Source organism: Sphaerodactylus townsendi, linkage group LG06 (assembly GCF_021028975.2).
Source record: "Sphaerodactylus townsendi isolate TG3544 linkage group LG06, MPM_Stown_v2.3, whole genome shotgun sequence".
In the NCBI taxonomy this organism is placed as follows: Eukaryota; Metazoa; Chordata; class Lepidosauria; order Squamata; family Sphaerodactylidae; genus Sphaerodactylus; species Sphaerodactylus townsendi.
In genome coordinates, this window is record NC_059430.1 from 88,200,396 (window position 1) to 88,228,344 (window position 27,949).

Genomic DNA, 27,949 nt, shown 5'->3' on the forward strand with positions numbered 1-27,949 from the left:
TGTATTCACCTCACACCAGTATCAGGGTAGGTCAAGTGCTTATAGTTTGAGTTCACAGGATTTAAAAATTGGACTTAAGCAAATAATACACTGGTGCTCTGCCCCATGCTGAAGGGAGATTCTCATCGGGCCAGAGCTTCTATCATGTCACCTCCCCCACCCCACTAACTACATGGGAAATCTCATAATCTCTGCTGTTTGTGAGAGCAGGCAAACAGCAATCTTTCCCCCCTGCATCATAAGGAAGATGAAACAAATGGCCCTGCATTATTCTTTGCTTTAGGCTTTTTTTTTGCTCAGCATACCTCCCTTTTTAAAACTTTATTTCAACTTCAAGCATTTGTATCATATTATATCTAACGAAATAATGATAGTTCTAATATAAGAATATTGGAATACAAAGGAATATCAAAATAACATGCCTCTCTGTCCTCCCACGGCAGCAGCAGTGGCAGGAAGTACGTGTGTGTACATGGAGGGGTTGCGGGAGAGAGAATATCAATTCTAGGACATAATCCCCTTATTTAGCAGAGTATGGTCTAGGGAGCTGTTTTTACTCTTCATTTGGGGGGGTTATTTTTGGGAAGGGGCTACAATATCAATATAACAGCAATAACAGTCATATCAATATAACAGCAATTTAAAGGGCTTTAACAAAGCCAGTCATCTTGCAACTACCAGGTGTGATAGAATTATGCCTTTAAGAGTGAGTTCATGGGCAGAGGAAAAGCAGTTAGAACTGAGATCTAAAAGAGACCAAAAGGAAGCTGCACAGCAGGTAGTGGAACATGAAGAGACCCCACTACAACCCCATTGTGCAGTGAAGAGCCTGAGGAAAGCATTTCATATTCTCATATACCATACTGTTCTGACAATGACTGTAAGCAACCTGGACATTTGGCATTTCACACTTCCATCACATACACAGTGAACCTAAAATGTCCACAGTGAACCTAAAATGTGACATATTCCAGCAGCACAGACCAAACCTGCATAGAGACAGGGTACAAGCAAACCAAAAAACTTGATCTTCTCCAATTGAACTCAACAGAAACATAAAGAATAAATTTAAGCTGTACTTTTTTGTCATCAAAAATGTTCCAGTGCTCATATATAAGTTGTGCCAATTTCCACAAATTCCCCCTTTGGGACTTGGGAGAGTCCTAAAAAGATGCTAGTACACAGTACAAGTTAGAAAAAATAGGTAAAAAGCCCTGCACTTAAGACTGCAATCATTTTAGGAACTTGAAGATTTGTTTGAACTAGAAACAAGCTGTTAAGTCTGCTATTGAAATCAGTGGGCATAAATGTGCTGGACATAGGTATGTTACAATACTTCTTATGATGCACATGAAAATAACATCAAGTGAAACAATCAATTCAACGTAGTGTTGGTACAGATCACTACAAATTGTTGACGAATTAGCAAAACAAGGATGAATTTCAATAGAGAACATCAACCTGAAAGAAAGACCAAATTAGTTGCTGGAGTAAGTTCACCACCCCAAGTTGCTACTGAGTTCAAGGCTGGTAGAATCAAATCTACATATGCAGTCCAACTCTGCAACCTCTCTGGAGTCTCCCTTTGAAACTGTTCTGCTGAAGGACTGCAACCTTTAAGCAGGAAACACTCAAAAGCCAGTGAAGAAGCATGTCAAGTTCCTTGGGCATTCAAGAAAAGACTGAAAGGTTTCAGTCACATCTGACAATCTAAACTCTGGCTGTTTCCATAAGAAGGTTGGCGGGGAGTTAGATGCCGGGTCGGCATACATGACGCTTCACTCAACCTCTGGGAACTGTTCGCGATGAACGGGTCCCAGAACCCTGCTGGGATGACGGTGCTCGTGCTGCGCCTGCTGTCAATCAGCCGATTTGCGCTTCAGCCAGTTTTTTCGCCCGCCGCCAGAGGTTGCCATACTCTCGCTCCGCTGACTGCCGGTGTCGCAGGGCAGAGGGGGCATGTCCACAGGCCTCGGCGACGCGCCGGAGGGCTGCAGAGCAGGTAGGTTGACTGGACATGGGGGGAGGGAAGGCACCTTCGAGCTGCTGCCATTCACACAGCAGCGGCTCGAAGTTGCCGTTTTCTGTAAACCTCGCTCGGGGAGCAAGGTAGGAAAACGGCAGCTTCACGCCGCTCGGGAGAAACAGCAAGGTAATAAAGCCAACATTTGCCATGCAGAACAGATTGGCTGTGACAGGATGAGTTGCAAAGAGTAGGGAAGGCACATTTTGGCATTTACGTAACTACTTTGCACTGTTCCAGTGTGGTGCATCTGTGTTTCACCACTATTCACCTGTAAAAGCCATAAATTAATGGAAGGACCTGGCGTATCATTCAAAACAAGTGAAGGTACATTATGACATGACTAACTTCAAAATGGCTTCCAGACAAAGAGAACACACTTATGCATGAAGTTAAATGACAGCTCAAGTTGATGGCCCTGGAAAGCTGGGGCAGTATTCACTAGGAGAACTAAGAGATGTGAGAAAATCAGAAGAAAATATTGCAAAGTGCTGCCAGGAACACCGGCTTCTCAATGGGGGACCAAAGCAGTTCACATTATATTGTCAAAGGCTTAGGTAGATTGTGCAAAAAGAATCTGTGAACCCCACGTCCTTTAAGACGAACTGGATCACCTAAACTGGGTTCTACAAGCTAATGGTTACTCCACTGCAGACATCAGAAGAACTTCAAGACCAAGAACAAACCACAGAAAAAAAGATAAAAAGCCACCCAGAGGGAAAGTGTTCTTACCATACATCAAGGGAATCACTGATTGTATAGGGAAACTGATGAAGAAATATACCTCAAAACAATCTACAGACCCACTAAGAAAATTCAACAAATCAGCAAAGGATAAGAGGGAGCCTCTAACTTCTGCAGGATTCTACCGTGTACCATGCAGCTGTGGACAAATCTTTGTAGGAACCACCAAATGCAGGGCCCAGATACAAATCAAAGAACATGAAAGACACTGCAGACTAATTTAGCCAGAAAAGTCAGCAATAGCAGAACACATGATACACCAACCTGGACACAGAATATTATTTGAAAACACAGAAATTCTGGACCAGTCTGATAACTACTATGTAAGATTACACAGAGAAGCCATTGAAATCCACAAGCACATGGACAATTTCAACATGAAAATGAACAAAATTTGGCTACAAGTACTGAAAAATACTAGAATCAAGACAGTAATGAACACCACCCAGACAAAGGGTGCGTCTAGACAGTAAGCAATCAAAGGGATCAAAAGGCCAGGCTACTACAATGCAGATGCCCTCACTAATTGATTATGCTATCTTCATGGTTACTCACATGCTAAATGTGTGGATCCCACCCAACACATGCAAATCAAGCTTGCTAACTGCACCTTTTACACTTGTTAAACAGGCAAATGTTTTTTTCTCCAACCCTGGACATTCCACAGGTATATATACTCCACTTGCTTTACTACCACCAGATCCTCTGAAGATGCCAGCCACAGATGCAGGTGAACCATCAGGAGAAAATGCTACTAGAACACGGCCATACAGCCCGGGAACAACACAGAACCCCAGCAGTTCACATTGTTCACCTCTCTTCCGTTTTATCCTCTCAACAATCCTGTGAGGCTGGTTAGTCTAGGAAGCCAGCTTGGTGTAGTGATTAAGAATGACGGATTCTAATCTGGTGTACTTTGTTTTCCCACTCCTCCACCTGAAGTCTGCTGAATGACCTTGGGCCAGACATTAGGGGTGTGAAGCTTTTATATTTTTGTATTTTTTCCAATTTGGCTTTAAAAGACCAGACATTTTCAAAAAAGGCAAAAAGCCAAACCTGTATGTTGGATTTTTTGGCACTCAATTCTGCTGGCTTTCCCACCACTGAGCTGACTCCTTCATGCAGCTCTGTTGGCTGCCCTGCCATCTCTGGAATCAGCTTGGGCTTCAGAGATGGCAGAAAATAGCTAAAAGTTTGGCTTTTTGCTTGGGCAATTTGGCTCTGTCCTGATAGTCTTTTTAAAAAAAATTTGGCCAAAACAAAACCCTACATACTAATTTTTCTTTATATCGTATTCATCTTTCACCTTTTACTTTTAAAAAATCCTGAAAAAGACAAAATGACAAAAAACTTAGCTATATCCAGATGCAAAATCCTACCAGACAGGGTCGTTATAAGTCAGCATTGACTTGATGGCACTTTATACCACCACAGGTTCAGCTAAAAGAGTGACTGGCTCAAATTCAACCGGCAAGCTTCCATTGCAGAGTTAGGATTTAAACCTGGATCTTCCAGATCTTACTGTGACATTCTAATGACTTCTTCTGACTACTAGCAGCAGTGGCGTAGGAGGTTAAGAGCTCGTGTGTCTAATCTGGAGGAACCGGGTTTGATTCCCAGCTCTGCCGCCTGAGCTGTGGAGGCTTATCTGGGTAATTCAGATTAGCCTGTACACTCCCTCACATGCCAGCTGGGTGACCTTGGGTGAGTCACAGCTTCTCGGAGCTCTCTCAGCCCCACCTACCTCACAGGGTGTTTGTTGTGAGGGGGGGAAGGGCAAGGAGATTGTAAGCCCCTTTGAGTCTCCTACAGTAGAGAAAGGGGGGATATAAATCCAAACTCTTCTTCTTCTTCTTCTTCTCTTCTACTACACATAACTCGCTCTCAATCTGTACATATTTCAAAATGCATTGGGAAGTACAGCAGTGGGAATAATCAATGCCATTTTATTGCACATGCTAAAAAGCTGAAATGATTTTGAAAACTCTGTAAAGTTCAAAATGCCATCCATTACATACTGTTGTGATGGAAGGCCAAAAATAAGCCGCAAGTAGTCCATAAATTTACACATGTCTCCGCCGTTATAGGGTTGCTAGCTCCAGGTTGGGAAATTCTTGGAGATTTGGCAGTGAAACCTGGAGAAAGTTCAGTTTGGAGAGGGGAGGGACCTCAATGAGGTCCAATGCGATACAGCCTGCCCTCCCTAGCTGCCACTTCCTCCAGGGGAACTCAATTCTGTAATTGGATGATCAGTTGTAATTCCAGGAGACCTCCACGTCCCATCTGGAGGCTGACAACCCTAGTCAGCAGGAGGCCTCCCTGACATTCTGCACAAAAGACCAAATCTCTGTTTCCATGCTGCATTCTTGCATCTCCTCTGCACATGTGCTCTGACCATAATCCGAGCCCAGATACAACACAATAAGGTTATAATAAAAAAAAATGTCATTTGGAGTTGTTTCAACTTAAAAGATAACTCTAAAAAATGAGAAAGAACAGGAAACTAATTTGTTCTGTAAAAAACTGCCATCTTATACCATTTTTTTTAAAAAAAACTGCTTTCACCCAGTGCACATGTTTTAATTAAAAAGCTGCCTTTTCAAAATTTTTGTGCTTAACCAGCATGCATCCGGTAATTACACACAGGCAGATGTGGATTAGCAGAAGCAGCTATTTACATTTTCTATTGTGTGCTGCATACAGCGGTAAGATCTATTTAAATGAAAGCATTTAACTTTTTTTTGAGATGCAGAAGAATAAAATATGAGAATCAAAAGACACTGATGATTTGCTGACATGGTAAATATGAATGAGTACAGTTTAAAACTGCAAGGAGTATGCCAAAGGAAAGAGACATAGATGAATACAGAGTGTAAAGAGAAGGCGGAGATACTCTGCATGGAACTCATCTTAGAAGACAGCTAAGCTTGCCCCGCACTGAAAAGTAATAGGTTCTAAACAAAAATAATGGATCCTTTTGAGGTGAGGGACCATAACAAATAAGAGCAGTCTTACTTGCTGTGGAAGGATTCTAAGTAAAGAAGCTTTGCTATTCTGGGCTTGGCTTATGAAGTCCTTTATCATCATGAAAAACCTGGAGCCAGTGAACTGTCTGACAGGGCATCAGTGGTTTTGAAGAGCATAGCAATCCATGTCTTTTATAATTACTTTGCTCTTTCAGAAGACTCTGAAATGTATTACTACATGTGGAGAAAACCTTGGGCACACACAGAAACTGTGGATTTTTTTTAATGTAAAGAGGCCAGAATTTCTAACGTATTTGAAGATGCTGTATTTTATTTCTCCACTGAAGCTCACATTTATTTATTTATTTATCCATCACTCACCTTGCCTCTTCCAAGCCTAAAGGCTTAACTGTATAGCACAGTATGATAAAATCACAAAGCAACCATTGCAAAATGCCCAGGAAGCCTGGCAAGGAGCCATTGTGTCATCTGTTGGCTTTCTGCAACTCTGGATCCCTGTTAGAAATGGCTCAGGATGAACTAAAATAAATCAGAGTGTGGGCTCACCGGGGGGCAAGTGGAACATCTTAAGTGACTTCCAGGAACCCCAACTCCTCCTTTAAGTTCCTCTTACTCTCTTTTCTGCACTTGCTCAGCCTTTCCCAGTCAGCTTGCCTTCCTCTCCTCTTGTCTCTCCTGTCAGGTCCCTTTTGATCCATGGGACTCTACCAATGCTGGCCAAGCCCAGAGTCCCCTTTCTTCTCTGAGTGTTATTTTAAAACCCTTCCTTGCCTTGTCCCACCTCATCTAGATTTGCATAAGGCTATCCAGAGGCACTGGTCATCCCCCATGCCCCTGGGCTTGCAAACTTCCTGCTCCTCTTGCTATACCCAACTGCTGCGTGGTAGGAGAGAGACTGTCCTGTAGATTTTGCATCCCCACTCCTGTTGGGCCTTTTTGCACGGTGCCCCACTGTGTCCTGAACCAGCCACTTGATGGGACTCCTCTAGCCTCTGCTGCTGCTTCTGAGCCACATGGGATAAGAGGGGAATTATTATTTTTGAAACAGAAGACATGTTATAATTGCTTCAATACAAAGACACATTATCCTAAGGTATTGATAACAAAAGTTTATATTCCTAATGAGCCAAAGGCAAAGACTCTTTTAATGGCTGTGAGGTAGAGCTTTTGATTATAACCATATTGGCAATGGACTGAAAAATGTCTCATCTCAATAAATGTCTCATTTAAATTTACCTTGTGCTCTACTTGTATAAGAACATAAAAACAAGCCAGCTGGATCAGACCAGAGTCCATCTAGTCCAGCTCTCTGCTACTTGCAGTGGCCCACCAGGTGCCTTTGGGAGCTCACATGCAGGATGTGAAAGCAATGGGACAATGGGACTTCTCCTCCATAAATCTGTCCAAGCCCTTTTAAAGCTATCCAGGTTAGTGGCCATTACCACCTCCTGTGGCAGCATATTCCAAACACCAATCACACGTTGCGTGAAGAAGTGTTTCCTTTTATTAGTCCTAATTCTTCCCCCCAGCATTTTCAAAGTATGTCCCCTGGTTCTAGTATTGTGTGAAAGAGAGAAAAATTTCTCTCTGTCAACATTTTCTATCCCATGCATAATTTTATAGACTTCAATCATATCCCCCCTCAGACGTCTCCTCTCCAAACTAAAGAGTCCCAAACACTGCAGCCTCTCCTCATAAGGAAGGTGCTCCAGTTCCTCAATCATCCTCGTTGCCCTTCTCTGCACTTTTTCTATCTCTTCAATATCCTTTTTGAGATGTGGCGACCAGAACTGAACACAGTACTCCAAGTGTGGTCGCACAACGGCTTTATATAAGGGCATGACAATCTTTGCAGTTTTATTATCAATTCCTTTTCTAATGATCCCCAGTATAGTTTGCCTTTTTCACAGCTGCCATACATTGAGTTGACATTCCCATGGAACTATCAACTAAGACGCCCAAATCCCTTTCCTGGTCTGTGACTGATAGCACTGACCCCTGTAGCGTGTATGTGAAGTTTCATTTTTTTGCCCCTATGTGCATCACTTTACATTTTGCTACATTGAACTGCATTTGCCATTTCTTAGCCCACTCACCCAATTTATCAAGGTCCGCTTGGAGCTCTTTGCAATCCTTTGCAGTTCTCACCACCCTACATAATTTGGCATCATCTGCAAACTTGGCCACCACGCTACCCACCCCTACTTCCAGGTCATTTATGAATAGGTTAAAGAGCACTGGTCCCAAAATGGATCCGTGCAGGACACCACTCCCTACACCTCTCCATTGTGAGAATTTCCCAATTACGCCCACTCTTTGCTTCCTGTTTCTCAACCAGTTTTGAATCCATAGGAGGACTTCCCCTCTTATTCCTTAATTGCTGAGTTTTCTCTGTTGTTCACCACCCTGAGCACCCTGGGGGAGGGCGGTATACAAGCATAACAACAACAACAACAACAACGAACTGGTTGATGACTACTAATATGGATGAAATAAATATTTAAGTATCTCTTAGTTATGTTTGCCAACCGCAGATGGCGCCTGGAGTTCTGCCCGAATTATGACTGATCTCCAGGCTACAGAGATCTGTTCCCCATGAGAAAATGGCAGCTTCAGAGAGTGGAACTGATGGCATCACATCCCTGCTGAGCTCCCAACCAAAACTCCACCCTCCTCAGTTTCCAGCCCAAAATCTCCAAGAATTTTCCAGTCCAGAGTTGGCAACCCTAGTCTGAGGGAATAACTAGACATTCAAATTTCTCTGACAAGCTAGGCTTATTCAAGCACTAGATGGGCAAGTTACTGGAGGATCAGGAGTCCTCTACTTCACTCATTTAACTTAGTTCAATGGACAAGGAGTTCAAAGTTCAGTGACTTCAACTACTGCTTTATGAGGGACTGGCTCCAGAGGTAAATCTATGATATTGGGAGGCATTTTCATCAGTGCAATGGAATTTCCTTGCCTTCCCTCCTCCCTTGCCAACCTGAATAATAGGAGGACAGAGGACTCCAGGGATAGCTTGCTATGTAAAATTGGATCTGCTGTTAGAGGAGGGATTTGATGAAAAATTCCCTCTTCCATTAACGAATTCTTACTTCAAGTTCCAAGTCATCATCTGTACTTTGCTGACCAACAATGTAGTTATATCTGCCCAATAAATACAATTAATTTTGCAAAATCACATAAAATGCACTTTCTTTCCTTGAGGACATTTTCTGTAGAAAATTGATGAATCCGGATGAGACAATCTTGCGTAGGTATTAATTCACTGAGTGCAAATTTGTTGTATATACAACATTTTAAACTTATGTAGAACAAAGGTCAACTTATGAAGTGACCATATACTGAATCATACTATTGGTCCACCTGGCTCAGTACTGATGGACAGCAGCTTCTCAAGGGCAGAGATGAGCGCTTCCATGGCCATCCAGGATGATCCTAGGAGCCAGACAGCATCCCCCAATGGCTCTTGGGGCACCCAAGAGAACACTGACACATCCAACATCACACCGCCACACCCCCCACAGCCTCTTGGATGACCAGGAGACCCCCGAGCCACTCAGTGTCACACCACTTCATCACCCTAGTGGCTTGGAGAATTCCCAACTGCCCAGTGCCACATTGTCTCAACCCCACAGCCTCTAGGACAACCAGGAAAGCCCTGAACTGTTTAGGGTTGCACTGCCTTGCCCCCATTGGCCCCAGGAAAGTTGGGAAAGCCCTGAACTTTCTGAGGTACATCATCTCACCCCAGTGACCTCTGGGACAGCCTGTAAAGCCCCAAGCTGCCATAGCCACACTCCAAATTTATAAACATAAGAGGGATGTTGGCTGGAGCAGGGGATCCTCCAGCACTACCTCCCCACGGTCTCCCACACACACCACCACCACCAGGGTCACACAGCAACTCACTGGCCAGGCAGAAGGGAGGCAACAGCCTGTGCAGGCTTTGGCATCAGGTGGAGGGAGAGAAGAAAACACAAGGGGCTATAAAGGAGGGAGAAGCTAGGGAGAGACTGACAGCTGGCTTGCCCCAGACCCAGAGACTGTGATAGGTGGGCTGTGGAGCCAGGGGTAACAGAGAGGAAATAAAAGGCAGGACAGGGAGACTGATGAGGAGGCTTGTGGCCATCAGCTCCCATTGAGCTGGAGGACCAGCCAAACCAAGAGGGAAAGGCAGCCCATGAGACGTCCTCCCTCACTTTTGAGGCCAACTCAGGGAAGCAAAAGCTGAAGTTACCCACCCCAGGATCTGCAAAAGAGGGGCCCCCACTGACATTTTTCCACAGGGTATAGAATTTAGCATAAGCTTCAAAGCTCTCCCACTGAGGCACAGCCCCTCCCCAAGACAAGCCACATGCTAGATTTGAAGTAGTTCATGTGGAAGTGTCTGTTCAGGTAGGAACTGTGTAAGATGAAATTGGCTATTGAGAGACCTTCTTCTTGAATTCATCACACCCTTTTCTGTTAGCTATAATAAATAAATAGAACTTTCCTGTATAGAAGTAATATATCAACAGATAACAGATATAGGAGACAAAACTCAGAGAGTCCTCATGTCATGTCAGCTGACTGACTTCCATGGCAAACAGATTAGTGTAATATATTTACTTAGTCTAATCTAACAGACCAATCCATATGATAAATTATGCAATAGCAATTGTTAAGGTATGCATTTTATATTTATTCATTTATATCCTGTTATTCTCCCCACCCACCCACCCCGCGCCCTCGGGGCTCAAAGTTGCTTAAAACATCATTCTCTCCTCCTTTCTCTCATAACAATAACCCTGTAAGGTAGGTCCAACATTACTTAGCAAGGTTCCATTACAGAGGTGGGGCTTAAAACCTGGGTCATCCAGGATCCTAATTCTACACTCTATCTACTATGCCATGCTAACTATAGCAACACCTGTACAAATAATTCCATACATCAGTAGACATAGCAACATCCTCTAACAATCACTCATTATTTCTTAGGGTTTTTTAAGAATGTCTAGTTATAGATTGAATTAAATTCACCCTTTAAAAAAGAAATGCTATAGGTGAGGTTTTAGTTATTATATAGCTCCTTTTGATCTGTGAGGTGAGATCCAAGCCTTGGAATTTTCCTCGATCACCTTTCAAAAATGGGAGAGAATTTTTAAAAGGTGCTGCTGATTCATTCTCAGTTCATTTCAAAGTTCATTTCCTAAAACACTATGAGAAAAAAGCAAAAGAAACAAGTAGGTACAAGGTCCGTCATTTTGACAGCAAACATGTCTGCCTCATGGCTTTTAAGAGCTTGCTCAAAAGGCATAGAAAGGAACAAATTAAGCTGGCTAAGTCAGGTGCATATGTTATCACACACTGGCAAAACATGCAAAAATTAAAAGCTGTCTCTGTTTAAAAAAAGAAAATGGTCTACATAACCATTCTATGATTTCCTCTAATCCTCCATCCTCCTAAATTAAGGAACAGAAGAGCTGTGTAATTCAAAACACAAAAATATGTAAGGTGTGCATTCTTCTGATGACAAAAAAATAGAAATTATCTGTAACTGAAATGCTGATATACATGTGGTAAAATATTCAGAATTCAGGTCTACACAAACTACTCCATTAAGAAAGCAATTATAAGCAGGTCTACCCAGAAACCTACCTCAGGTCCTTTTAGTGACATTTACTCCCAAGAAAGCATTAAGCCAGTTAATTTTCACAGAACCAACAGGACACTAGAACATTTAGCGGACAGATTTTACTTTCCATGTGAGTAAAGTTTCCATAATTCTAAATGAGTTGATGGTAGTAAAAGATGAGTTGGATCTAATAGTTAAGGGATACTGGGGGTAGATATAAGGGATAAACAAGGTATGTCCCATACTTTCACATGAAGATAAGAATGCCTGGAAATAAACTAGAAAAATAATTGAGTGGGAAGACAGCTTTTTTTCTTCCTAAGATTTTTTTTGCTCAGTTTTTTGATAGATTTTTCCAGTGGAGAAATCGGGAAATGTTGAGGAATGCTGCGGAAAAAAACCCTTTGAGATTTTTTTTCTCTTTTATGAAGAAGTTGAATGATTTTTAAGATGATGTTTCACTCAAAACATGAATCATGAATTTTTAAATGTCAGAATCTACAACATTAGAGAATGATAATTCCTGTGTATATTGTGGACATATACAACATATTTTCAAGGATATGTTTATTGTTTAATAGAATAGAATAGAATAGAATAGAATAGAATAGAATAGAATAGAATAGAATCTTTATTGGCCAAGTGTGATTGGACACACAAGGAATTTGTCTCCGGTGCATATGCTCTCAGTGTACATAAAAGAAAATACATTTGTCAAGAATCATAAGGTACAGCACTTAATGATTGTCATATAGGTCTAGTAAGCAATCAGGAAACAATCAATAGTAATAAAAACATAAAATGTAAAATCATAACAAAAAATGAAATGTCAGCACAGGCTATAGTCATACAGTCATAATTGGGAGGAGATGGGTAATAGGAATGATGAAAAAAGTAGTGCAGTAATTATATAATAAATATATAATAAATAGTTTGACATTATCGAGGGAATTATTTGTTTAACAGAGTGATGGCATTCGTGAAAAAACTGTTCTTATGTCTAGTTGTCTTGGTGTGCAGTGCTCTGTAGCGACGTTTAGAGGGTAAGAGTTGAAACAGTTTATGTCCAGGATGCGAGGGGTCAGTAAATATTTTCACAGCCCTTTTTTTGACCCGTGCAGTATACAGGTCCTCAATGGAAGGCAGTGTGCTTTATTTATAAGTGTGCTTTATTTTGTCCCATTTAATTGGTTATAATGATAAATGTTACACTATAGAAAACTCTGATATATAAACTCAGTATCTAAACATGCTGCTATTCCTATCAAGAAATCCTATGAGATTGTAGATTTTTCTGCACATCTTATTTTCTTCAGTTTGTGTGTCCATACTGAGTCAAGGTTTTTTCCCCTTTTCTGCATGTGTTTTGCTATCTTTTTGATTTTTCATTCATCTCTGTCTTATTTACAAGCACACTAGTAAGTTTGAGCCTTGTTCTGCAAGAGTCACAAAATCATCTGTTGTAAATGAATACCTTCCAGACCTCTTGTTTCCTCCTTGAAAAACAGAACATTTTTTGAGAATGTTCTCTGATTTGAAGCACAATCATTAATTGCTTTTAGTAGTTAGATAATCTGTCTAGTGCACACTGAGGTGGATTTAGTTGTTCTTGTTAAGCTTTCCCTTTGTGAGCTTTTCTTGGGGTTGGGCCCACCTACTAGATAGGCAACAACAACCTAAGATGATAGACATGTGCCCAAATAGCCTTGTTGCTGTCCCACTCACAGCTCTGGTGTCAGCTGAAGCAAGCAGCAGGTGTCGGTTGTGTCCCTAATCCCTATGGACAGAATTTGGCAAGCCTGCTCCTTTGTTCCCTCTCTGGCAAAAGCTATTTTGGCCTATCTCTCCCCTAGCAGAAGTATGGCACTGTATCAAGTCACAGCACTGGTCCCAATGAAGGCCGAGTGATTGGGAGAGACTTCCCCCAAGGGAGGGATGGGGGAGGGATGAACATAGGAAATTAGGTGGAGGAAAGGCAGGATTTGGTCTTTGTTTTGAAGCCATATTGGAATTCATTATCTTCAATATTAATCCTTTTCTATACTTATTTGGCTAGTTGTTAACTGATCTCTTCTCATCTTTTTTTTTTAATCAAAAGAAATTTAAGAAATAGTAAACAGAAGTAATTCATTATTCACTACTGTGGCAAATATCTAGATGGCTGTATCAGATGACATCTCAACAAAGAGGATCTGATGTTACTTATAAAATGACATTTCTTCTTAGGACAAGATACAACAGAATGGGACACAGGAATTGAGAACAATGTCTGTCACACACTCCTATAATATGACAGAAGGAGTACATGATTATCTCAAGGATGAAGTTAACATTTGGTTACTATTAATTTAGCTCTCTGGGTTGCATATCTTTCATATGCATGAGCTCAAGGAACAAATGCAATGTACACTCAGCAATTTGAAGAATGATGACTCCAATCAAGATGCAACATATACAAACCACCATGTGGGTCACTGAAAGTCATGAAGCATTTGCGCTGGAAACTCAGCGTACTGCCTACGGGGACAAGTGGGGACAAATGTACTGGGCACTACGCCATTTGTTCATGTGGGAGGTGGAAATTTGTCCCCACATGGCCACGCCCAAGAAGGAGGATGGGTTGGCAGGCTCCTGGGATGTGCTGAGAGACGTGCCAAGAGGGGGATGCACAGCCCCCAGCCTCCTCGCATCCCTATCTCTTGGCGCGTCCTCTCTCTCTCCCAGGGACTCACTGCCCCCAACCTCCTCCTTGGTACATGGGCCAGCCAAGAAGGAGGCGGGGTGCAGTGCATCCCTGGGGGGGGGAGAGAGAGGACATGCTGAGAGAGAGGGGGGATGCCACGTCCCCAGCCTCCTCCTTGGTGTGTCCCTCTCTCTCATTTTTCAGAAAGGTAGGAGGGCACTTGAGAAGGGAAAGCCACACACACACACACACACACACACACACACACACACACACACACACACACACACACACACACACACACACACACACACACACACACACACACACACAGAGAGAGAGAGAGAGAGAGAGAGAGAGAGAGAGAGAGAGAGAGAGAGAGAGAGACCCCTTCCCATCAGTGGTTCTTAAAGGGCGTCCAGTGTGTGTGGAACTGATAGTTTTCTCGTGGAAAGCTGCAAATAACTTGAGCTGGGTGCTCACTCCACTGTCTCTCTCTCTTTGTTTAACTAGCACTGGGCAAAGTGAGGAAAGAACCCGGCTGCCTCCTCCACCACGAGGTGCGTAGAATAACCAGGAACCAGAGCTACCTCCCCTCTCTCCTTCCGTCCTCTTTACTGAATGGCAGCTAGACCGATTCCTCCCTTCCCTCCCTTGCATGCCACCCCTCCCTCCCTCCCCTGATTATGCACAAGGTGTTTGCTGTGAGGTGGAGGTGAATGTCTGCTATAGCAAGATTTCTTGTACAGATGTATTTCCTCTAGCCATACTTTCACTTTCTACTCTCTCCATGGCAAGCAAAACCATTTGTAGCACAATTTTAATTTTGCTTTTCCACCAAAGTGGCACAGATTTGCCAGTGAGCACAGCTTTGACCTGGACCCCTTCCCTCTTCCCCTCCGCCCACGGCCAGCCTTCCCAGTCCCTGATGCTGCTTTGCATGCCTTCCCCTTGCCCCCCTTCCATGTTGCCGGCTCCTTCCTGCTTTTCCAAATTCTCCTATTGATATATCCATATCACCATAACAGAGAATTGGCATCCATTGCACACTTCCCGCCTCTCTCTCTCTCTCTCTCTCTCTCTCTCCAGCAGAGGCACACACCTACCTGTTGGCAGCTACTTTTCTCCCCTCTTTCCCCTTCCCTCCCCTCCTGCAGCAGGGCAAAGTTCTGCAGGCCTGGAGTCCGGGGTCCAATTGCCATCTTGGTGGAGAGCACATTGGATGTTGACCCCTGTGCTGCCTGTCAGCCTGCTCCACTCTCCACTACCAGATGTCAGCACTGTCTGGGCAGGGTGTCTTCTTCCTCTTTGACAGGATGAGCAGCACTCTGCAGAGTGGCAAAGATATCTGGGGAAAAGGGACACCAGCCAGAGGACCCCACCCAATCAGGGCTTCTGCAAAAATAAAAGGAAGGGGGCAAAATCCAACCCCACATGCAAGCAGCAAGCCTTTATTTTAAAACAAGCCAGTGGGGGTGTGGGGTGGGGGAGAGAAAATCAACTTTACTATTGGGACTTCCTAGTGTGATAAGTTCTGTGCCTTAAGGGCTGTTGTCGGGAGGAGTTAAGATAACCGGGAGAAGAAGAGACCAACAGACAAACTGCAAGGCAGGGTGTGGGCTGCCTCCTTGCATGTAAACAGGAAAATGTGAGGAATGTCCAGCACAAGGCCACTGTGAAGAGAATAGTCCCAAGGTAAGTGTCCCATGTGTAATTGGTCAGAGGAAATGTTCCAAGCCAAAGCATCAAAGATACCATGCTTATTTGCTTAGATGAAACTAAATCTGGTTACAATTCTGGCTCCATCTCCTCCCCTTTCCATTTCCACAGCAAATTAGATTTGCTTGGGATACTAGAATATGGAGACCAACTGAACAAGGTTATGAGGGAAAAAACATAGCACATAATTTTACAAGGAAGAAATACATATGTATAAATGGATATTTATTTGGCTGGGACAGCAGAATACAAAAATGAAAGTAAATTAAATGTTCTAGACACATCTCACAATTCCACTGTGAGAAAGAAAATAAATATATTAGATGTCTCCAGTCTCTATGTATATGTTGAGCTACTTTAAAAATGTAAGAAGTTCCTTTCATAAGACTACAAGCCAAATCAACTTAAAACCCTTATGGGAAAATTCCCGTTCTGTTAATAGAACCTATGTAAGTTTTGACAAATTGGAAGAGACATGTAATCTAATATGTTGATATTCACCCTTGCCATTTAATTTACTACACAAACTGTTTAGGTATCTACTGAGAAATCAAGGGCAAAACAAATTAGGAAAGGGACTGATAATACTATTTCTCAGGCTATTTGCAATTTAGTATAATTTCTCTCTCTTTCTTGGTCTATCACATCGAACAGAATATATCATGTAGGCAAAGGATATTCTCAAACCACATTTGAGTAAACTGTGATGTATTTACAACACATCTATTTCTTTGATATGTAACTAATCTATGCTATGAAATGTATTTCCTGCATTGTATACCTCTGATACTAGTGTCTGAAGTCTTATGGCCATCTTGAACTATTCTGCTATGAGTTTGCTGAGATATTTGTGTATGAATTCTATAATGACTTCCTGGGGGTTCCAGATGTCTTTAAAATGTATTTACAACACCTTATAGTGCTCTTAAAAAAAGAAATCTGTAATCTCCAGAAAGTCATTATAGAATTCACCCAATAGCATGTTCAAATGTACACAAATATAACTCAGCAGAATCATAGCATGATAGTTCAAGATGGCCATAATACCTCAGACACAGAGACATACAATGCAGGAAATACATTTAATAGTACAAATTAGTTGCAAATAAATTGATATGTAAATTTTGAAAAGCTATTTAGCATTATGATTATAGGCATTCTTCCATGTCATAGTTAGGACTGCCAAAAAAAGAACAAAACAAAAGTAGTTTTCCTTGTCCTTGTGGTTTCCAGTATGATTAAAAAAATAAAAACAAAAACCTACTCCTAAAATTTAATAATAATAATAAAAAGCTGTGCTCCAAGACTTGTACAAAACAGCTGATCAGCATCCTGGGATTGATAAACAGCTGTGCTCTATTCTTGCCTCCATATCTGAACCCACACAGGCCGTCACCTTCAGAAATAGCACGACTATCATGTGTTAATTCAGGTTGACAGCTCTAACCCCATGGTTTTGCACTGGCCATGCTTCACCTTGACTTATTACATCATAGATGAGTTTTAAGCTGCCTTGAGCAGGATTCAGGAAAGGTGGCATAAAATTCTCCAGATTTAATTGCGTATATACTTCTGGAACCAGAACATTCACATTTTGTACACAGAATTTATGAAAATAGGCAATTGAGCATAATTGCTTTTTCTTTAAAAAATGTGGCCTGGTGATGAAGCAGAGTACTATTCCTGTTTATCTCTGTGATGGACCAAGAAAAATGGCATCTAAAAACTCCATTCCTTATAATGCTACTTCAAAGTTAGGTGAAAAGGAGAAAACTTGTACCAACCAGGCTACAATAGCTATACTTCAAAAATTCTGTCTTCCACTGGAGTAGCAATTTACTTATAAGTAACCAAAGTAATTTTACAACACAATCACTATATGTTTTGGAAAAATATTTACATCTCTCCCACTGGGGGAGATGTAAATTACTCACTGTAATTTTGGACCCTCAAAGGTGTAGCCCCCATCTCCTATTGGCTCCCATTGGAAACAATGGAGGATAGGGCACCCCCTTTGAGAGTAGAGGCAGAAAACTTTGGACTCCCTGACCCAAACCTCACCAAACCTCGGTGGTATCATCAGGAGAATCTCCTGAAAAATCCCTGAAATTTTGGTGCTGCTAGCCTAAAAACGACGCTCCCTGCAGGCCAAAAACTGAAAACACACTAAAAAATAAAACACACACACAAACGAACCTGATTTTTTTGTGCCACCCCACGTGATCAAATGGGGGTGCCCGGGGACATTTGACTCCCTATGTCTCCATGGCAGATATGCCCCGACCTCTGGCACAGCTAATGTGGTGAAGACCAAAGAATATTCAATCCTAAAAAGTCACATGCATGCATGAAAACACTTGCAACAAGCCTAAGGGTGGGTTTGTGTCCAGTCCATTCATTCCAAAAGCACACAGCATCACATATTAACAATGCTGAGGTAAAAATGGTAAAGCACTTTGTCACTGTATGATGCAAATAAAATTATGAGTTAAATAAAATGCCAATATTTACTTCACTGAAGAAACTTGGGATGGTTGGAAAAAGAGAGCCTGGAAAACCTGCTGGATCACAAATTCAGTTGGAGACCACAAAGCACCACAGCAGCCCTACTAATCTGTAGGTGATATTTCAAAGAATGCACACATCTTGATCTGAAAGGTTAACTTCATACAGTTTTCACATCACTTGTTTTGTAATAAAAGTAAGCCAAGATTTCTAAGCACAACAGTAGTGACAGAATTATTGTATCTAGAAAACAACTGAATAGGCTGTTAGTGCACTTCTCCTGCCCTGTTCATGTAAGTATACATCTGAAACATAATCTATGCTTCTAACATTTGATAACTGCTGAAATAATGTTGCACATTGCACAGAAGGAGGGGAAGTCCAGAAAGAGGGGAAAGAGCATAAGTATAGCCCAATCTCATCAGATCTTGAATGCCAAGCAGGGTCAATAATTGGAAGAGAGACCGCAAATGAATTATCTGCAGAAGAAGGCAATGGCAAACACCTTTGCTTCTCACCTGCCTTGAAAGCCGCTTGCTGGAGTTGCCGTAAGTCAGCTGTGAACTGATGACACTTTACACACAGTATTAGTTCCATGTGCAGATATTCAATGTTATTACATTTTTCTTGGCCTGTTCAGCATCTGGGTTGGATTCAGACTAAATCTGCAATTTCCACTGATTCACTGTTCCTCTAACAGCCCCCACCCCCAAGGCATTGCTCAGGGTACCCTGTCCATCGGGCTGTCACTCTCCAGGTGGCACCAGCTGATCTCCACATGACCAAGATCAGTTCCCCTGGAGAAAATGGCTGCTTTGGAGGGTAGACTGTTTGGCATTAAACCCTGCTGAAGTCCCTTCCCTTCCCAAACTCTGATGAACCCATGCTCCACTCCCACATCTCTAGGTATTTCCCAACCCAGAGCCTACAGCCCTACCTTTTCCCTAGGAGATCACTGAGTTCCACAGGAAGGGAAGTGGCAGGAAAGTTTTATTCTGCCATGGGAAACTTAGTATGCATTCAATCCACTGTCAGCTGTCTTGCAATCTGCATATTTATTGTTTTAAGGCTACAAAATCTATAAATGCTGGATGGTTGTTAGGAGAATTATATGATGAAAAAATGGAAAGATGATATAAAAATATCGTGCTATTAAAGCTGAAGTCCAAGAAGAAATGCTGAAGAGATGGAATTTCAAAAGACAGTTCTGGGTTATTAATCTTTATATACCATTATAAAGTCTCACTTGCACATCATTTCTTCATGCAAAACCACCAGTTCCTCTCCCCAATCTGATAGCTCTTAAGAGTGAAACAATGCAGACAATTTGCCATTTGTAAATGAAACAGGAAATTAGATGGTGACAGCTACAATTTCCAACTTAGGTTTTTGTCACTTTGTATATACAGAAAATCAAAGAGATTTATGTTACGCTCGACTTGAGAATTTTTGTCCTACAGTTTCCTCAGTGCTCAAAGGGCCAATATCTTCTAGGCCTTCCTGCAGGGAGCCTTTGAGGAGATCAAAAGTCTCACATGGACTGGAGATCTCCTTTACTTGCCAATTGACTTTTCTTGTGAAGTTAAGACCAATACAAGAGCAACAGAATGAGTCATAAGATCACCGAGAACAATGCTATAGCCAGTACCTTCCTCAATTGTCATCCCCTAACCATTAATTCCTTAATTGCCCACTCCTGCTTCCCTCCCCAAGGTTCTCTGGGTACAGGGCTACAAATTCCACCAACAGAACACTGCTATTCCATTCCAGTTAATTGTAATACATACTCATTAAAGATACTTCTGTTAAAAACTTCTCATTTCCTACATCAGGTTGTGACTGTGCCACAACCCATGCCTGCTCTGGATTGTGATTTTTACAAACTTAATTTTTATCTCATGTATTCAGGTAAGGGATTGTCCTGCTTCTCCAGAATATATTTCTGGTCTGCATTGTTAAGACAGCAAAGTAAAGAAAGCAAAATAAAATTATTGTAAGAAACATGAACCCTCAGCAAGTACAAGACAGAAGCTGAATAATTTATATTATTAGACTTTTAACTCCAAAATGAATATCTTGTACATTCATTGAAACAAGGTGTAAGAATGCATAAAACATGCTTAAAGCTAGAAGTGTAGCATCTGAAAAGAGTTAGTTACTCAAGATGATAAATAAAAAGGATGATTTTGTTCAATTCTAGTATTTCAAGAGTTGTTATTTTAGTAAAAAGTATTCTTTCCCTGTATATTATAACAACTACATAATAACTATCATAATAAAGTTACAACATGGTTAGGATCATACAGATCACCCAGATCAATCACTTAGATCAAATCTCCACAACCTGATGCCCATTGGCACCATGGTTCCCCCCCCCCCGACACCTTTTTGGGCACCTTCCAAGTATTGTTAGAAAGTGGGTGGATTCAAGTGGGACCCTTGCCCAGCAGACCTTCTGATTGGCTACAGGAGATCTGATTGCTTGCACAGATTTTTTTAAAAGTCTTTTCAGTGACAGCTGCCACCACATTGTTGATTTATTCTCTACCTGCCGCTCCCCTTCCCAGTACATTTTTAAAATTACCCTTTTTCTTCCCTGTGCTTGAGCTTCTTGTGTTTATTTAAGAGCGACAGTGACAGAAAGAGAGCAGCCATCTTCGTATTAAACAAGGCTTCTATCTGAAATGTTGAAGAGTTACTATCAGTTTTATGCATTATCTCACTACTTGACATTGGTCCTTTCTGCACAACACAAATAAGTCGTCATGGGGACATCTCAAAGAAAAGTGTTTGCTCCTTTTTTGTCTGAACAGCTCTGACAAATAAAGCATGTGAGGAGAAAATGTTTTTTTCCTCTTGCCAATCTGCAAGCTGTCACTTTTGGGTTCTCCGCAGCCCACGGCCACCATTTCCTGCTGCTGCAGGGATTCACTGTGCCGCCCACCATTAGTTGAGTTGGTCCTAGGGTTGTTTCACTGGTCACATCTCAGGCAGCTGCTATTTCATCTTGTAAAGTACATGAATAAACTTAGTCTTCCCTGCTGATGATGTGCATGTGTCATTTTTTCCACTACATGAGAATTGGCTGTGATTCTCATATTGGGTCTTCATAGGTTCAAAGACATTGAAAACAAAAAAAGGCGGCGGGGGGGGGGGGGATGACATGTGTGCATCATCATCAGGGAAAACACAGTTTATTCATGTACTTTCCAAGGTGAAATAGGGGCTGCCTGTGATGCAAACAGAGGAAACAGCCCTGGGAACAACTCACCTAATTGCTGGCACTGAGGTGGCTCCAGTGGACCTTATCACTTCCATTTTCATAACATTTCATCAATGAGAGCCTTAGCTTGCTGCCACGGCTACTCATTACTGCTGCACAGAACTTGCAGTCAGCTCCCCAATCTTGAAGGGAGCGAACTTTCATGAACATTAGCAGAAACTCAGTATTCCTTCTGTTAGAAATAAAGAACAGCAAGGATATTCATGTTCCATAGTAATGAATGGCAATACACAGAGACAAGTACAAATAAAGATAATCTCATGGAGAAGTATAATTGCGATAAAGGAAAAGACTGCGATGGTAAGGATAGATATGATAAAAATAATAATATAGCGAATATAAACCATTCTTGATCAGAGAAGCAGATACACTGAGGGTGTGGTGAAGATTTTATCTTGTTACTTTTTCTCTTAGGAATTTAAACTCTTCCAGATTAACCCAGAAACAATGCCTATGCTATTTTATTCCTGATTCATATCAAATTATTTTTCATCTTAAACCAAGAAGTCCTGAGCTCTGCAATATTTGAAATCTTATTGAAAATTTTGACTTGGGTTTTCAGCAGCATACAGAAAACATAAAGATCTGACTGGTACAAAAATAAAGAGAAACTCAAAAGAAAATGTAATAAAAGTGAAGTCCCAAGAGGATTTGTATCCAATAACTTTGAAATACATGCAAAGACTTCTGCCACAGACTTTTCTTAATATAAATGGGAATATACAGGTATTATTTTTGTAATGGAGATAGTTTAAACTGAATCAATGTGATAGAATTATTGTGAGCCTAAGAGATATTTTGAAAATGATGAATGTAATGTCTATAAAGTTCTTCTGCACTTCCAAGTTTGTATTAATATGGTTTCAAACCAGGATTTAATAATTTCCAATGAAAAACCTAAGGATCTGAATTTCTCTGCAAAAGATCTTCAAACATTTGTTATGTGGAACTCCCTTGGAAAATGGATGCATACGTTATAAGAGACAGAAGGAAAGCAGGAAATAATGTTGATGGCACTAATTAGGCTTAAGCACCAATACAGATTATCAGTAAATTTCAGGTTCGAGTTTTTTAAAATTCAGTAAAGATGAATAAAGCTGATATCCATTGGCTTTATTCAGCTTTCACCAAAAATATTAGGGTTAAAAACCCTCTGACATTTCTAAGTTCTCATCCTGCCTCCATTTCCCAAGCTATACCATGACACCTTTCCTCCTGTTTTCCATGCAGCCTAGGTTTTTGCTCTGAATGTAGTGTCAGGCATTCCAACATGGCTATTGGGTGGATGACCTCAAAAGGTCTGGGAAACATGTTGTTATTCCTTTTTTGTTTTCAGAGAATGTCTGCAAAGCTATGACAACAAAAATATGTGCATAGTTCAGCTTCTTGAATCATGATGTCATAGCTTCACATCAGCCATGGCCATGGAGTCCCACCAGTGGTGGGATTCAGCAGCTTCGCACTACTTGGACAGAACCAGTTGTTAAAATGGTGCTTGTAAACAACCAGTAGTTAAATTATTTGAATCCCACCACTGGAACTGGTTGTTAAATTATTTGAATCCCACCACTGGGTCCTACCCCCTCATCCCTGCGGGGCTGCACAGGGATGAAGGTAAGTTTTTTACAAAAGGACGTGCCTCCATGCGGGAGTATGTCCTCAAACTGTAGCAGCCACAGGATCACGTGCAAATGGCCCCAGGACTGCACTGGGATCAATTATTCTGGCTGCACCCCACATCCTCCGGCCCATGCGGAAAGGGCCAAAGTTCTTATATTTTGGAAGAAGGAGCAAAAGTTGTCTCTGTCCAGTCTCTCTGCGCTGTCCACAATTTTATAGACCTGTCCACAATTTTATAGCATGTCCCACCCCCCACCCAGTTATCAGCTGCCATGGAACAGATAGTTCAATTAGCCCAACACAGTTCAACTGTTGCGGGGGGGGGGGGGAGGTTGTTTCTCATCATTCCATCTCCATTTGTCTTTACTGCATTCATTCTCAACTGTTTTATTATTTTATTTATTATGAGAATACCCTTCCCCTTTCTCCCTTTCTGTCAGCTGATGCATCTCTGCATCTAGAGTCTCCTTCTCAAAAGAGAGTTATCCCTGTCATAGTTGGATGGGAAGACATCAGAAAACCCTGCATACACTGCCTTGATTTCCATGATGACAGAGAATATAACAAATATATAAATAATACTTATAACAATTATATATAAATTATATATAAATTATATATAACATTATATATAAATTATATATAGCATTAGCATGACTCAATACCAGTTTGCAGATTACTAGGCTTGACATATTTTTAAACAAAACACTTTTATCATTTTTGGCATTTGAAAAGTTCAAATAAAGGTGCAAATTGACCTTTCTTTTACGTTTCCTAGGTAAGCACCTGCCCAAATTTCTACCTGGTCTCACAACTAGCTAAACATTAGAGGGGACAAGCTCTCCAATTATGGCAATGCTATGGAGTAAAATTAAAGTAAGACTGTCTTTCACCTTTATTGCCTTGCATTGATGAGAAATCTATTCTGTTGCCAATGGAAAAACAAAGTGATTTTAATTAATGACAAAATACAATTATAGATCTCAGTGCTGACTTATTTTTAAATGATCTTAAGTTTGATTTCAAGGGCATGACAAAGTCCTTTACTAGAATGTCTTGTTACTGTGTGCTGAGCCATAGCACCCAGAGAAAGCCCCTAATGGAAATAAGATATGCAGGTCATGATCTAGTTCAAAGGTGATTAATTGTTTCCACTTTTAACAGTCCTCAAGAGTCTAGTCTGGACTCTAGAAAACCTCTAGTGCACCATTTCTTTGACTAGCCAACCATTTGGAATTTTCTCATCTTGTGCCAGTTTTCATTTGAAGGTCAAGATGAACAACAAAAAGAAAACTGAACAAGGTATGTTAGGAACTACTAAGGAGGAACTTAAAACTTCATAATCCAGATCCTGCAAATCTTACAGCTGGCCTTTCAAAACACATTAAAAATATTCTAACACTTCTAAGTCTCTTCCAAGTTCCTGTCCACACAAGATTGCTAATGTATTTTAAGTCAAAGAGCGCACAATCATTCTGGATTATATAAAGAAAGTCTCACATTATGGTTTCTTCACTCACATAAACACAAATAAAACACATTAACCTACAAGTGCCCCTTCCCACTAGGTTGCAGGTTTTGTTCCCAGTTAAATTAAAATAATCATTAAAATGGAGACCAGTGGGGAAAGGGAGCTAGAATTCCTGACCAGGTGTCCTGCAAGACAGACACTGTATTGCAGCCTTCAGTCTTATTTCCTTCCAGCTATACAACTGGACAGCAGACAGAAGACACAGCAATCACACTGGGAACTTATGGAGCATTTTGCCAGCAAATAACAAATGTACAGTTGCAAAGATGTGCATGGACAACTGAAATCTGATGCTCTTGTGGCTTGGTGATCTGTGGCCTCCAGCAACTGCAACAGAGATTTGTGAATCCATATGCATATTACAAAATGTCACCACTTCAAAGTAGCATTTGGCCAGGGTATTTGAAGATAACAAGTATAAACCCCTCATTTTCAATCTGGCTGAGAGAATGTGTTTAAGTACCTGCCCAAATTGTTCACAGGTCCCACAACCAGATAAACTGTGGAGGAGACAAGATCTCCAACTATGCAGCAAAGACAGAAAACTGCACAAGCCATCTAAAATATATAGGAAGCTGGTGATAGGTAACTGGGAAATGACAAACTTACTCATTAAAACATTCTCTGTATCAATTCCATCACTCAGAAGTAAACGTGTCTGACTTACCAGTTTCCATTTTGCCATCCTGGGCTGCAGGTCCATCGGGAATTACACTCTTCACCTGAAGAAACTCATCAGGTTCATCCCCACCAATGATGGTAAATCCAAAGCCCATATTGCTTTTTTTAAGAGTTGTGCTGAGGAAAGTCCCCTTCAGCTGTGAGGCATCCCGGGTGAAGAGTGGTTTTTCTACATCAGTCAACATAAACAGAAAAACAAACCACACTTGGGTTACATAATTAGAAATTCTTGGCTTCTCATAGAGCAGAAGAAGCAACAGCACAGCAGGCATTTAGGAAACATAAAAAGCAAAATGAAAGTGCAAGCATTCCCACAAAAATTAAAAGCATTAGTGAGTAATCCTTTCTTAAGGCAAAAACCAACAAGGGGTTATCTATGCTCCTCACAGTGAATTAACTGCTAACTTGACAGCTGTACTTTTAGGATACAGCAGTTGTCTGAAAATGAAATGTTAGATTTGTGATAATTAGTTACACTAGAAAAACGTTTTGTTTGTTGAAGAAACATTGTCAAATAATAATAATAATAATATTTACATATTTTACTTCTTTAGATCCCTCACAACTAACTAACAACTAACTAACTAACTTTTTTTATCTTTCTTTCAACAAGCAGGATTTTTGAATATGACAGGTAACATTTACAACATGTGAGAAAGTTCAGTGGCCTCAGCATCTGTTTTCTGAGCAATTCTGTGTGAAGTGTGACAAAGACCAGCAGGCAAAAGAAAGGCCTCACCTGACATCCAGTGCCTCTGTTCTGTGCTTGATTGTGTGAGAAAAGGTATGGAGAAAAGTGAGAAGGTTGGTGGGTTTTTTTGGTTTCAACTTAGCTCACTACTTTTTGACAAAAGTGCAGCCTGGGTAAGCAGCAGCACTCAGACATACCATACAGCCTGTAAACTCCGGCACTGTCCCGCCGACACTGAAACAGGTCACTCACACTGCGAGACCTCTGAGGAGCAGGGCGCGGGTGAACATGATTGGGCCTAGGTAATGTTGCTGGGGTGCTTTCTACTGTTGCAAAGGAGAACAAGCCTCATTCTTTGGCTACAACCTTGTAAAAACTTAACTCTACAACCAATATAGAATGTTAATTATTTTTTCCTGAGAATAATTATGAATAGAGTTTCCAGGCCTCCTTGTCACCTGCTGCTTTTCAGGTTCATTCCATGCAGCATATTTATAACGAATTGCAGTCATTATAAATGAATTCGTTTACCATTCATAAAAATGGAAAATGAGTTGATTCATAATGATTGCAACACATCAAAAATATGCTGCGTGGAATCTACCTCAGAGTAGCAGAAGGAATCTCCCCCCCCCACCCCCCCACCCCCCATTACTACCAGGGAAAACCCAGAAGTGACATGTGGTTACTCACAATCTTCAGAAACTCTCTGGGTTTTCTCCAGAAGTGAAATTACAAGGCACCCCCTATTTCACTCCACATGTCCCCACCTTTAAAATTCCCACCACCAAAATTATGATTCTTGTTTAACATAATTCCCCACTGAACAGCAGTATAGAACCATGTTCTCAAAATGAGAGAAGCAATTCTCTACAGAGGTTCAGATCATTTTAAAAGGAACTGCAGCCCAGTTTGGATGTTGTCTAGGTCACACTGTCTTTGTACCTACGACAATATCCTGTGTCTAGAAGCCGATTTCAAACATACAATCCCCTATAGGTTAACAACATATAGAGGAACAATGAGCCATTCAGAGGAACAATGAGCCACCCACTTTTTCATTGGCTTCTTGATGTCTTGGAATCTCCTACCCTCAGCCAAATGAGATATTGGGAGACTGGTAAGGGGAAAGTGTATGTTCATTTTCCGCTTCCAAGTCGAGTAACTGCCCATCATCTCAAACCCTTCCTGCACAGCAACCTGAACCGAAATGAGGGTTCTGAGCAACTTCTGTTTCCCTTCAACAAAGGTTGGAAAAATCCATTCCCATTTTCCAGGTTCTCATTTTGTTTGGCCTTTAATGAGGGTCATCATCACATTATTTCAAATAATATAGCTTTAGTATATTTAAAGCTTAGAAATTTTCAGATCACCATCTAAACTTGTCACCAAAAGTAAATTTGTTTAAATACTTAACATTGGAACATACTTTTTAAATCTTCATATCCAGATATTAACAATATTGTAATCAAAATGAACAGAAAACTTAATGGAATTGTTTCAGTTTGAAATGTGCTGCATCGGCACATTACTGTACCTCGGAAACCTTGGGCAGGCATAGGCTTTGTTCCAAGTTCTGTGTTGGGCATGGTACGCTGTTGAAGCTTCCTTTTAGCTTCCAAAACTGGATTTTCAAATTGTGTCCTTCTGTTTATGTGGCTGAAAAAAGAAATAATCCATCAATCAAATGCAATCCTCTTCAAGGTCAACACTGTGAATGATGGTCATTTACATCGTCACTGTCATGCAAGAAGTCCTATATGTTGCCTTTATAGATTCACCACTATATTTGCTGCAGTTTGTTTATGTGAAAAGCCTTCCTGGTGGAAGTGGAAAACAGATATGTGTCTGCTAAAACCACCAT

At 41.1% G+C, this 27,949-nt stretch overlaps 1 protein-coding gene across 9 annotated transcripts in view; it reads right to left on the minus strand.

Moving 5' to 3' along the window:
- The window catches only part of MAGI2 (membrane associated guanylate kinase, WW and PDZ domain containing 2), a 251,122-nt gene that overhangs the window by 117,557 nt on the left and 105,616 nt on the right, over nucleotides 1-27,949 (minus strand). For 8 of the 9 annotated variants that reach the window (XM_048499932.1, XM_048499933.1, XM_048499931.1 and 5 more), the window contains 3 exons: nucleotides 27,623-27,744; nucleotides 26,283-26,408; nucleotides 25,381-25,563 (listed from right to left, as the gene is read on the minus strand). In XM_048499932.1, coding sequence (XP_048355889.1) covers nucleotides 25,381-25,563; nucleotides 26,283-26,408; nucleotides 27,623-27,744 — 431 coding nt within the window. The remainder of the gene's footprint in view (nucleotides 1-25,380; nucleotides 25,564-26,282; nucleotides 26,409-27,622; nucleotides 27,745-27,949) is intronic. The other variant, XM_048499934.1, reaches the window with a different exon arrangement.